This window comes from Rana temporaria, chromosome 3 (assembly GCF_905171775.1).
Source record: "Rana temporaria chromosome 3, aRanTem1.1, whole genome shotgun sequence".
NCBI classification, from domain to species: domain Eukaryota; kingdom Metazoa; phylum Chordata; class Amphibia; order Anura; family Ranidae; genus Rana; species Rana temporaria.
This window is the reverse complement of record NC_053491.1, coordinates 53,471,975-53,484,171: the sequence shown is the minus strand read 5'-3', so window position 1 is coordinate 53,484,171 and position 12,197 is coordinate 53,471,975. Positions and strand designations below refer to the sequence as shown.

At 43.0% G+C, this 12,197-nt stretch overlaps 1 protein-coding gene across 1 annotated transcript in view; it reads right to left on the bottom strand.

Moving 5' to 3' along the window:
- SH3GL3 (SH3 domain containing GRB2 like 3, endophilin A3) overlaps positions 1-12,197 on the bottom strand; it is a 181,842-nt gene that overhangs the window by 11,533 nt on the left and 158,112 nt on the right. The window contains exon 8 of the mRNA XM_040342568.1: positions 10,047-10,171. Within this exon, the coding sequence (XP_040198502.1) occupies positions 10,047-10,171 (125 nt within the window). The remainder of the gene's footprint in view (positions 1-10,046; positions 10,172-12,197) is intronic.

The following is a 12,197-nucleotide window of genomic DNA, read 5'->3' as shown; positions in this document are numbered from 1 at the left end:
AAATCTGACACCCTGATCAAAGAGATAGTGATACTAGAACGTAAACACAAGGAACAGGGGCAAAAAGAGAATTACCATAATCTAATTGTGAAAAGAGATGCGCTCAAGGAGATTATGGAACAAGAAGCAAAGAACAAACTAAACTGCATTGCCAGAGAGAGGTATCTATGGGGTAACAAATCCAGTAAGCATTTAGCCAAAATGGCCCAAAAAAAGAAAACCAGAAACTACATTGAAAAAATTAAAAGGAAAGATGGGAAATTGGTACATACAACTAGAGAAATTGCAGATACCTTTAAAAACTACTATGAGGAATTATATACAATAAAACAGTTAGGGTGGCAGACAGGTGAAAAAGAGGCTAAAATTCACGATTTTCTGGAGAAAGCAGGACTTCCTAGATTGGAGCGGGCAGAAAGTTTAAATATGGACTTTCCAATAACTGAAGAAGAAATTAAAATTGCTCTGAAAAACACGACGAGCGGGAAAAGTCCCAGTCCGGACGGATTTTCGGTCCTATACTATAAGAGATTCAGCAACATCTTAATACCGAAGATGTGTAAATATTTCAACGGTCTAGGGTCCAAATTCGAAGCTAGTAGGGAAGCAATAGCGGCCACGGTGGCGATAATTCTGAAGGAGGGGAAAGATAGCTCTCTCTGTTCGGGATATAGACCAATCTCGTTGCTCAATGCAGACACCAAGCTGTTTGCCAAAATCCTTGCAGAACGCCTGAAAGGGGTGATGCACTTCTTGGTGCACCCCGATCAGGTAGGTTTTATCCCCAACAGAGAGGGCAAAGATAACAGCATAAGAGCGATTCTCCTGCTCCAGAACATAAGGCAGAATGCGCCCCCAGGTCTTTTCCTATCAGTGGATGCCGAAAAAGCATTCGATAGGGTAGACTGGGGGCTTATGATGGAGACTCTTACAGCTATGGGAATAGGGAATAGGATGACCCGCTGGATTAACACACTATATTACCATCCCTCTGCTAAAATTAAAATAAACGGCACGCTATCAGATTCCTTCGAGATGAAAAATGGGACAAGACAGGGCTGCCCTTTGTCCCCCCTTTTGTTTATCCTGTCCTTGGAGCCTCTTCTGGCCACCATTCGAAACGACCCAGAAATTAACGGCGTAAGAATAAAAGAGGAGGAACATAAGCTTTCGGCTTTCGCCGACGATATTTTATTTTATTTAACCAATCCGGTCAAATCCATCCCCAAGCTCTCTAAGATACTACAACAATATGGCGCTATCTCCAACTTTAAAGTCAATGCTACAAAATCTGAAATCTTAAACATAAACCTAAGTAAAAGCGAAGAAGCTCGAGTCAAAGAAATTTGTATTTACCCATGGAAAAAAGAATTAAAATACCTTGGTATTAAACTCGCCAACACAGTACAGAAGATATACAAAATAAATTATGTGCCACTATTAAATGAGGTTAAAAATGAATTAAAAAGAACGGAAAATAAACCTATATCATGGATCGGACGCATTAATATGCTGAAGATGGTTGTAGTCCCAAAAATACTATATAAATTTCGATTAATCCCAATTGCCTTGCCTCAGCAATTTTTGAGAATTCTCAATTCCCTCTTACTAAACTATGTATGGAATAAGAAAAAGCACAGAATATCTCTATCCATCCTAAAACAGGGTAAGCTTCAGGGAGGGCTGGCACTGCCAGATATTAAAAGTTATCATAAGGCGGCGGTACTGTCTCGTGCGGTGGAATGGGCGCGTGATAGGAAAGAAAAAAGATGGGTGCAAATTGAAAACGCACAAGCTAACACACAGCTGAGCAACTCTATCTGGATTCCTGCACAATACAGAGCACTGGATCACAAAGCATACGACATAACACGGGACACTTTACGAATGTGGGATCGGACCCAGACACTACTCGAAAGGGAATTCAATTCTCCACTAATTAACTTGAAAGAAAACGCTTACTTTGCACCTGGGGAAAAAAAAATAGGAGGGAACTGGATTAGGAAGGACACGGTTCACTTAGGGGATATTATAAAAGACGGGGAGATAATGACCTATGAAGATCTTAAGTCTAGAACAGATTTTTGGGATCTTGATAGGTGGCATTACTCTCAGCTGTCTCACTTTACACGGAGCCTCCCCTGCCCTCTGCGGACGGTGGCGGAGCCGACACAACTGGAGAAGATATGTAAATCTAAGATTTCTAAGAGCACGATCACGAAATTATACGGGATACTGGTCAAGATAGGGTCACGGGGGGAGGCACCGTTTCTGGAAAAATGGGAAAGGGAGTTAAAAATCACGAGAGGGACTAACACTTTTCAGAGGACTATGCAACTAATACATTCCTCAGCAATAGACATACAAACTGCCGAGGCAAACTATAAGTGCATTTCGGGGTGGTATATCACACCCGATAAAGCTAACAAAATTAATCCTGCCCAGCCCGCGGAGTGCTGGCGTGGATGCCCTGAAAGGGGAACTATGGCCCATTTATGGTGGACATGCCCTAAAATACAAATTTTCTGGGACACAATCTTAAAGCAAATAAAGGAGATCACAGGCAAGGAGTTAAAGAAAGACCCTTGGGTAGTGCTCTTTCATGGGTGTCAAGAGGGTATAAAAAAATACAAGCAATCCCTTATTCCTCATCTGCTGAATGCAGCCAAGAGACTGATCCCAAAAAGGTGGCACGAAATGGAAAGTCCACATTTGTGGAACTGGGTTGACGCAGTGGAGGAAACCTATAGGTTAGAAGAGCTAAAGGACAGCCTCTTGGAGACAAATAGTGACATTAAGGTCAAATGGGAAAAGTGGAAGGAATACAAAAAAACATGGAGCTATGCAGAGAGATTAAGAGGTCCCTAATTTATATATTCCGGATAACACAGTACATATATGCTGTTCCGGATCGAAGTTTGATTTCCCGACTGCCATTTGCAAAATTTTACTTACTTTGGTGAATTTCTTTTTTTTTCCTTTCCTTGGATAAGCATTAGACTCCTGGGAGCCACGGGGCGGGTGGGGGGGGGGGTCGGGTTTGAATGTATTACGGGAAAGCATGTCTCAGCCACCCTTGTTGGGTGAAGAATATAAAGGTGTGTGGACAAGTTCTTAGTACCCTAGTGGGAAGGCGACACATACAAACTTTTTCCATATGTATACATAAAAAAAAAAAAAATAAAAAAAAAGGGAGAAACGAGAAAAAGGAAGGAAAAAAAAAGAAGAAAAAAAAAAATAAAAAAAAGGGAAAGAAGAAAAAAAAAAAAAAAAACACCACATATGATGCAAACTGCAAACAGAGACGTAAGAAGCATCAAATCATGAGCTGGTCTCTAGAATTTGGCAAAAGCTGAGGTGGAAAAAACAAAAAAAAAAAAAAAAAAAACTAAAATTGGTACGCGAGTCATCCAGAATTCTGCGGTAAAACTGACCACACATGTAAACACAGAAGCTCAGGCTTTAAAAACGGAATATTACAGCATTTTAAAAAACATGAACAATTTACTCTTATTGTATTGCATGTGTCTCAGTCGGTGACCAGACTGAGGATTGCCTCCCCCCCCCCCCCCCCCCAAGTCTGGGTTATTTCTCAAACTAAACAATTATCCTTCTGGCGCCTTTGTGTAAAAACAAAGCTATGAGACATTCGTAGAAGACTCCAGTGTTAAACAGAGAAGGAAGAAATAGAGAAGGCTGAAATTACTCCGAAATGGCTTCTGAAATGAGATCTTGGGGAACATGCCATGAGGCACCTGAACAAGACAAATGATCCGCTCCGTTTTCTAAGAAAGAGAAATAGCAGCTACATGAACAATACTGGGGACAACTACTGGCACCAGGCTCCTCTGAGCTTCAGCTGCTTGTTTTTTTGAAAAATTATTTTTATTGAAAAAAGTTTATGAGTTATAGATACAAAACAGAGCCATTGGGCCATACCCCGGCTAACTGGTCCACATAGCCTTGTGCCCAACGAGATACAACTCAGAACTTAAACTTACCAACTAACCAAATATCACTAAGCTCTAAAAACACACACCGCTCAGGTTAATGATATGGAGCATTACATTTTGGAGGACCTTCCTCCTCTTCTAGCCATCAGAACTGGACTCTGAGTAATGAGATTAATATATTGGTACAATATCTGTAGGGGCCTACCCAACCACTCGCTTATCCTAGGCATAGATCCCAGCTTCATGTATATATTCAGGAAGATTGGCCTACTAAAGGTCTGATCGTCAACTGTAGAATCCAAGTCTGTCCACCAAAATTTTTCATATTTTTTGGGGCAGCCTTGGGATAAGTATGTTGCTTTGTAGAGGGGTATCACAGTATTTTCTGTCTGTTTCCATAATGACAAGGTAGGGGGTCCAGCTGACTTCCATTTGAGAACTATGGTCTTTCTCTAAAATAGGAGGATACTTTATTAAAAAGTGTGTGTTGCTTTAGCGAATGCCAGCAGTCCTACCAGGATACAAACACTAACCACCAGGGGGATAGGAATAGTGGTTAACCCATGGATGAACTGAGGCACCTCCCGCCAATCATCTTGAATCTGTGGGCATTTCCAAAAAAAATGTGAAGCCTGTATGAGTACAAGAGTATCTCCAGCAGCTATCTGAGGAGGCTGGGTATATGCGATGCAGGCGTTGTGGTGTATAGTAGATCCTATGTAAGATTTTGAATTGCATCAGTTTGTCTCTAGCTGCAACCAATGGCTGAAGCGGGGAAACCCACATGTCCTCCCAGTCTTCGCTGTCTAGCTCCCGCACCTCCGTCCGCCACAAACCACGCAGACCGTCCAGGCCAACCTGAATGGACGGCAGCATGGCTCGGTATATTTGGGATAGTGGTTTTGGGAGATCAGCGTTTCCCAATGAGCTTCAACAGTTTAATGAAAACGCATTCATAGGGAAGATATGACGGATAAAACAGGCTAAGCAGTACATGGGTTATAAATGCTCAGCTGGCATTCTTTTCCTCTCCTTAACATTCTGGTCTGTGGGTGGGGAATTGGCACCATCACATGCAACGCAGGGCATAAACCACTTACCTACAGAAGCATTTTTTTTTTTTTTTGCACATCTGCCTTAAAAAAAAAAAAAAGTTATGCATTTTTGAAAGCAGAGACCCTGGACACAAAATGGTGGTAGCTGCAACTTTTTAGGTTGCACGATACTAGTTATTTATCAAATGCATAGTCTCAGGAAAAAAAAAAAATACACCAAAATTAATTCTAGTAAATTATAAATGACTGGGATGCGTCAAGTAAATAGCTACCAAACACATTGGGGCAGATCCACAAAGAGAGTACGCCAGCGTATCTACCGATACGCCGGCGTACTTTCAAATTACCCGCGTCGTATCTTTGTTTTGAATCCTCAAAACAAGATACAACGGCATCTGGGTTAGATCAGACAGGTGTACGTCTTCGTACGCCTTCGGATCTAAGATGCAATACTTTGGCGTCCGCTGGGTGGCGTTCCCGTCGTTTTCCGCGTTGAGTATGCAAATTAGCTATTTCCGACGATCCACGAACGTACGAGCGGCCGTTGCATTTTTTTACGTCGTGTCTAGTCGGCTTTTTTCGGCGTATAGTTAAAGCTGGTATTTCGTGGCGTACTCAATGTGAAGTATGGCCGTCGTTCCCGCGTATAATTAAAAAAAAAATAATTTGTTTGCGCAAGTCGTCTGTGAATCGGGCTGGACGTAATTGACATCCACGTCACAAAAAATTACGTCCTTGCAACGTCATTTAGCGCAATGCGGGAAATTTAGGATCGGAGCATGCGCAGTTCGTTCGGCGCGGGGACGCGCTTCATTTAAATGAAACACGCCCCCTACTCGCCGATTTGAATTACGCCACGAGAGATAGACGACTACGCCGCCGTAACTTACGGCGCAAAATCTTTATGGATTCGAACCAAAGCCGGGAAAGTTACAGCGGCGTAGCGTATCTCTGACACGCTGCGCGGGTGCAGATCTCTGTGGATCTGCCCCATTAAGTCTTAAATGCGCACATCCATGGAATTGCTAAAAACAATGGCACTCAAAATTCCCCATAGGCAACGCATTAAAAGCCTTCAGTTCAGAGCTGATCGTAATTCATAGCCCTAAAATTAATGTCCTCACTCCAACATTTGCTGCTGATGAGAGCCTCATGAAAGTGATTGGGCAGCTGTAGAGTCGCCCGGATCACTTTTCAGCAAAGCCCTTCGCCAGCTCTTAAAGCCAGTACCAGGCTCACAGGTGAGAGGCAGCAGTTGTGAGAGTTTGATTTAAACACTGGGGTAAAATGATAGTTCTATGAAGTAGTTGAGACAAGAGTTGGAAGTGGTGTGAAAGACATAGTAAATGACCCTCAACACAGAAAACAGATCTTAAATTAGGATTTTTTTTTGCACAAACAGAACTAACAATATATCCACTTCTATAAAAGCGAGAGAGCACAAGGGCTCTGCGGGAGGGACTCCCCCCATCAACACGAATTGCACCGATGTGGAATCAAGCGATTTTCAGTTGCAGGAAGGTCAGCTTTAGTATGAAAGCGGGGGTTCACCCAAAAAAAAATTTCTAACATTACATTGAGCCGAGTTGTGATAATGACATTATGCTGACCTTTTTAATTTTATTGCCGTACATACTGTTTTATCTATATTTTCACCGCGGCTTCCGGGTATGTAATCTGTGGGACTGGGCGTTCCTATTCACATGCTAATTGATTGACATGCTTCCGACCGGCGCATACAGCGTGTCACAAGTTGCCGAAAGAAGCCGGACTGCGAGTCGGTTCTATACGATACTGCAGTGACTAGGCTCCATGGCGAATAGTGAGGCCCCGTACACACGACAGAGGAACTCGACGTGCTTGGCACGTCGAGTTCCTCGTCGAGTTTTGGGATGAAGCCGCCGAGGAGCTCGGCGGGCCGCCTTCTCCCATAGAACAACGAGAAAATAGAGAACATGTTCTCTATTTTCTCGTCGAGTTCCTCGGCGGCTCCATCGAGCCAAAACTGTACAGACAGAGTTTCTCGGCAGAATCCGGGTTTTGACCGAGTTTCTCGGTGAATTCTGCCGAGAAACTCTGTCGTGTGTACGGGGCCTGAGACTAGATAAAGGGGTAGAACCAGGCTCCCAAACCATCAACTCAAAGTCAATGCAATCTTACTTTACTTGGGACACCCTGGGCACCCAGAGGGCCAATACTGAGGAAGGACCTAAAGTGAAGGTACCCAGATATGCCAAAAAGTCTGATCAGGACTGAGAGAATGCTTGCAATGACAAATAAGGGCACATTTATAACAGTTTATTTAGGGTGTGAACTGTGCAATAAAGGCCCTTTGAGATTGCATCCATACCACACAGTTCATTTTATTATAATTATTATGGAGTCAATTAATTATATGTATGAGAATTGGTTTCATTATAGTAGGTCTGGTATGAAATCAGACAAACCGAATACAAGCATATCTCATTGATATTCATCACATCATCTCCAACTCTGAAAAGCCGGCTGCAAGGCAATAATTTAACTACATGCTAATTGCTCACATTTCACACAAGATATGTATTTTCCCATTAATATTTTAAAGGAGAACTCCGCTAAGCATTATTCACATCTAAGCTAGCTGTATAACACTGGATAACCATAGATTCATTTCAGAAAAACAAGCCTGTCAGTAGAAAAACATTTACGGTTAATGAAATCTTGAACAGCCTAACAATCCACGTGAAAGAATTTAGGGTTAAAGTGATTGTTATTTATTCATTTTTTAATTATTGTTTACAAACTTATTTTACAGTACTTGCCTGCTCTGTGCAATGGTTTGGCAGAGAGCAGCCCCAGTCCTCCTCTTTTCGGTTCCCCACCGGCGCTCCTCAGTTCTCCCTTCACTTTCTATGGGGGCTCTTGTGCTTGCTCACTCCTGAGATGGTTCTGTGTGTCCCTAGACAACCAATCCCACCCCCTCCTCACTGGCTGTGATTGATAGCAGCTGGAGCCAATGGCTCGGTGTCTGAGCCAATGGCTCGGTGTCTGAGCCAATGGCTCGGTGTCTGAGCCAATGGCTCGGTGTCTGAGCCAATGGCTCGGTGTCTGAGCCAATGGCTCGGTGTCTGAGCCAATGAGGACAGCGAGAGCTGGATCAAGAATAGGTTCAGGTGAGTGACCGGGGGAGGTGGGGCGACATGCAGAAGTTTTTTTTACCTAAATGTATATAATGCATGAAGGTAAAAAGCCTTCTGCCTCTAGATCCACTTTAATGTGCATCCACTCCTCCAACCCCCCTTCCCATCCTGAGCGTGTCTGAGCTAAACTGGCTAGAATCAGGGAAAAGCGCTTTACTCGAATGAACCCAAGGGATCTGTCATAAGGAAACGGTAGCTCCAGCTACCTATAATGAGTGTGTACTTATCTCATCTCTTGTGAGTGTTTGTAACCCTTTGAGTAAATAAACTGTATAAACATACTGCACTTAGAAGGCACTTTCTTCTTGTTTCCTTAACCACTTAACACCCGCCCGCCGTCAAATGACGGCGGGGGAATGCTCTATTGTTCTGACAGGACATCATATGACTTCCTGTCATTTAAAGCCTCTAGGGCGTGTGCGCGTGCCGCCGCACGCGCACACTCGTTGCGTCACTGGGAACACAATGCCGCGATGGCCGCTGGGCACCCGCGATTGCCCAGTAACTGAGCAGGGACGTGGAGCTCTGTGTGTAAACACAGAGCTCCACGTCCTGTCAAGGAGAGAGGAGATCTGTGTCTCTTGTACATAGGGACACAGATCGGTCACCTCCCCCAGTCACCCCCCTCCCCTTACAGTTAGAACACTCAATAGGCTACACATTTAACCCCTTCCCCACCCCCTAGTGGTTAACCCCTTCCCTGCCAGTCACATTTATACAGTAATCAATGCATATTTATAGCACTGTTCACTGTATAAATGTGAATGGTCCCAAAAATGTGTCAAAAGTGTCCGATGTGTCCGCTATAATGTCGCAGTCCCGAAAAAAAACGCAGATCGCCGCCATTCCTAGTAAAAAATAAATAAAAAATAAATCATTATGTCCCCTATTTTGTAGGCAATATAACTTTTGCGCAAACCAGGTTATTGCGATTTTTTTTTAACCAAAAATATGTAGAATAATAAGTATCGGTCTAAACTGAGAATTTTTAATTTTTTTTTAAATGGGATATTTATTATAGCAAAAAGTAAAATAGTGTTTTTTTTTCAAAATTGACGCTCTTTTTTTTGTTTATAGCCCAAAAAAAAAAAAAAAAAAGATCAAATACCACCAAAAATAAAGCTCTATTTGTGGGGAAAAAAAGGACGTCAATTTTGTTTGGGAGCCACTTCGCACGACCGCGCAATTGTCAGTTAAAGCGACGCAGTGCCGGAAGCTAAAATCTCGTCTGGGCAGGAAGGGGGTGTATGTGCACAGTAGGCAAGTGGTTAATAACAAAGTTCTAACATAGGCAGCTCCCCTAAACACACAGATGAGCACAAACTACGTCACTCATAAGGCTCCATTTACAACGTTTAAAAAAAAGAAGTATGGGTTATTTTTTGGTGGGGAGGGGCAGGGATCATAATTAGATGCAGCATTGGTCTTTTTTACTGAAAGAGTAGCTCATACAGACTTCTAGCAGAGGTAAGGAGTCGGTTAATAGTGAGTGGAATCAAACATGGTTGGGAGGTTTTTAATTTAACATTTGCAGTATAAATGGGTACGTGTATATTATATATAAGCACACACATACTGTATATTTATGTAAGGAAACCTGAGACAGATGCAGTATAAAAACATCAATGTGTACAGAAGTAAAAGCAGTTCTGCTAAACAAATTGCCCAATGCAAGGTGCAATTAATGTCAGTATTATATGTCCCAACAGTCACAGGCCTCTTGTGCATTGCAAAACTTTCAAGAAGCCAGCTTACCTGGGAAGTATATACTTGTGAAAAACAATAAGCCTAAAATAAAGATTTCCCTTAGAAAAAAAAAGAAGAAAAATACTGAACATAAGAGGGGAAGTCACCTGTACCTGATAATTTGATGGATGAATTACAGGAGACTCCATTATGTTGCAGCTTTTCATTTGACTCTATTGTTGACATGATCGATCTCGATGGCTGTTCTCTCTTGGGTCGGCTTGATGCAGAATTCATTCTGCGAGTAGAAAATGGTGAAGTGAGTTTTGAAGACAACACGTTAAAGAGGACAGGTAGTGTTTGACTGAATGTACGTTTTAGAGAGAGCTTGGCGGACACTTGCTAGGACTACAGTGCACCTCCATTGTAGGCCACAGAAGGTCATTAGATTTGATGGCTAGATTACCTTTTGGTGAGTCTATATTCAAATGGGGAGGGGTTAGAGTTAGTGTCAGGTTTTTATTGCCATCCACGTCCCCATTAGGGAAAATCATTTTTTCCAGTTGGTCTTGATCACCTAAGTCTCCAGGAATGAATGTGAGAATAAAAAATATGGAGTTGCCATCTGAAGAATAGAGGAGAAATCTTCAAATGGTGACACTTATTTATGTGACAACTGTCTAAGGGTTCGACACCTACAGATGGGGGGAGTGGTGGGGGGTGATAGAAAACAGTATTTGAGCAATTGTTATCTTTTTACCACTCCCTTTAAGTTTCAAAAGCAGCCAGACATGTCCCAAGGACAAATGGCACCTCATGGCAAAGAACTCTCAGGCCCCATACACACGGGAGGATTTATCCGCGGATACGGTCCAGCGGACCGTTTCCGCGGATAAATCCTCTCGAGGATTTCAGCAGATTTTAATGCGAGGGAGTGTACTCACCATCGCATTGAAATCCGCGCCGAAATCCTCTGGCGATGACGTGTCGCCGCGATTATGACGCGGCGACGTGCGCGACGCTGTCATATAAGGAATTCCACGCATGCGTCGAATCATTACGACGCATGCGGGGGATCCCTTCGGACGGATGGATCCGGTGAGTCTGTACAGACCAGCGGATCCATCCGTTGGGATGGACTCCAGCAGATGGATATGTTCTGCATGTCAGCAAATATTCGATCTGCTGGAATCCATCCCAGGGGAGATATATCCGCGGAAACAGATCCGCTGGCGTGTACACACCATAGGATCTATCCGCTGAAACCCATTTGCTGGGATTTATCTGCGGATGGATTCTATGGTGTGTATGGGGCCTCAGAGGATCCGAAAAAAATTGTTGCTCTACATAAAGTTGGCCTAGGCTATAAGACACATTCGAGTGGCTGTGTGTTGGATTGGTGCGTCTTATGCACCATCATTTATTTTTACCTTGCATTATTTAAACACTGAACGCATTAGAATATCCCTATTCTGTCCTCCGTATCTACAACAAAATGGCCGCGGGTATAGCCCAGTAAACTTTAGAGAAATGGCTGCCCCCATGCCTCAATAGGGGGTCTTCAAGAAAATGGCGGATTACTATACATGCTATATAAACACTTCTGTGTACCGCTATCCCTATCCCTGTTTAAGTTATCGTGACAGTGACGTAACGCGTAGGGATACGAACAGGTCTCGAGCTCGCCGCTCGTTTCATTTAATGAATTTTTATGTCATTTTAAATGTGATTACTTTATTTAATAAATTGCCAATACTTTGAACCAAAAAACGTATTACACCAAGAGGCTCTGTTTCTCTCATCTCCCCATTATACCTGGCCCTCTGAGCGCCCCCTCCCAGCCTTTATCTGCACAACATTGGGAAACGCCAGAGAAGGAAGGAACCCCCTCTCCATCCAGAATGACCCAACATTCCACCATACCTTTTATGCTGCTTACCTTACAGCAGTAAGGTAAGAAGGTAGTACACCTCCGGTGTTACTCACACCGAAGAGCCACCCATCACCGAAGTCACAAGTGCCACCTGTCACCATTACAGAGCACCTGCATTATTGCACTTTGGATCTAGAAGTATCCCCATTATCCCTTCTGAGATCCGCCAGCACTCACAGCAACACTTTCAATGGACTTATTCATGTTTATGTTGTAATACATATTCTGCTCCACTTTATTATTCCACTATTTATTGCTCCACTTCAAGTCACCTGATTTTAGCACATAAGCACTTTATTCACTTTTTTATATAGCTATGTTTATTGTTTCTACCTACTGTTCGATATACTCACAGAGGTTTTATTTGATGTGGGAGTGCAACACCACCATT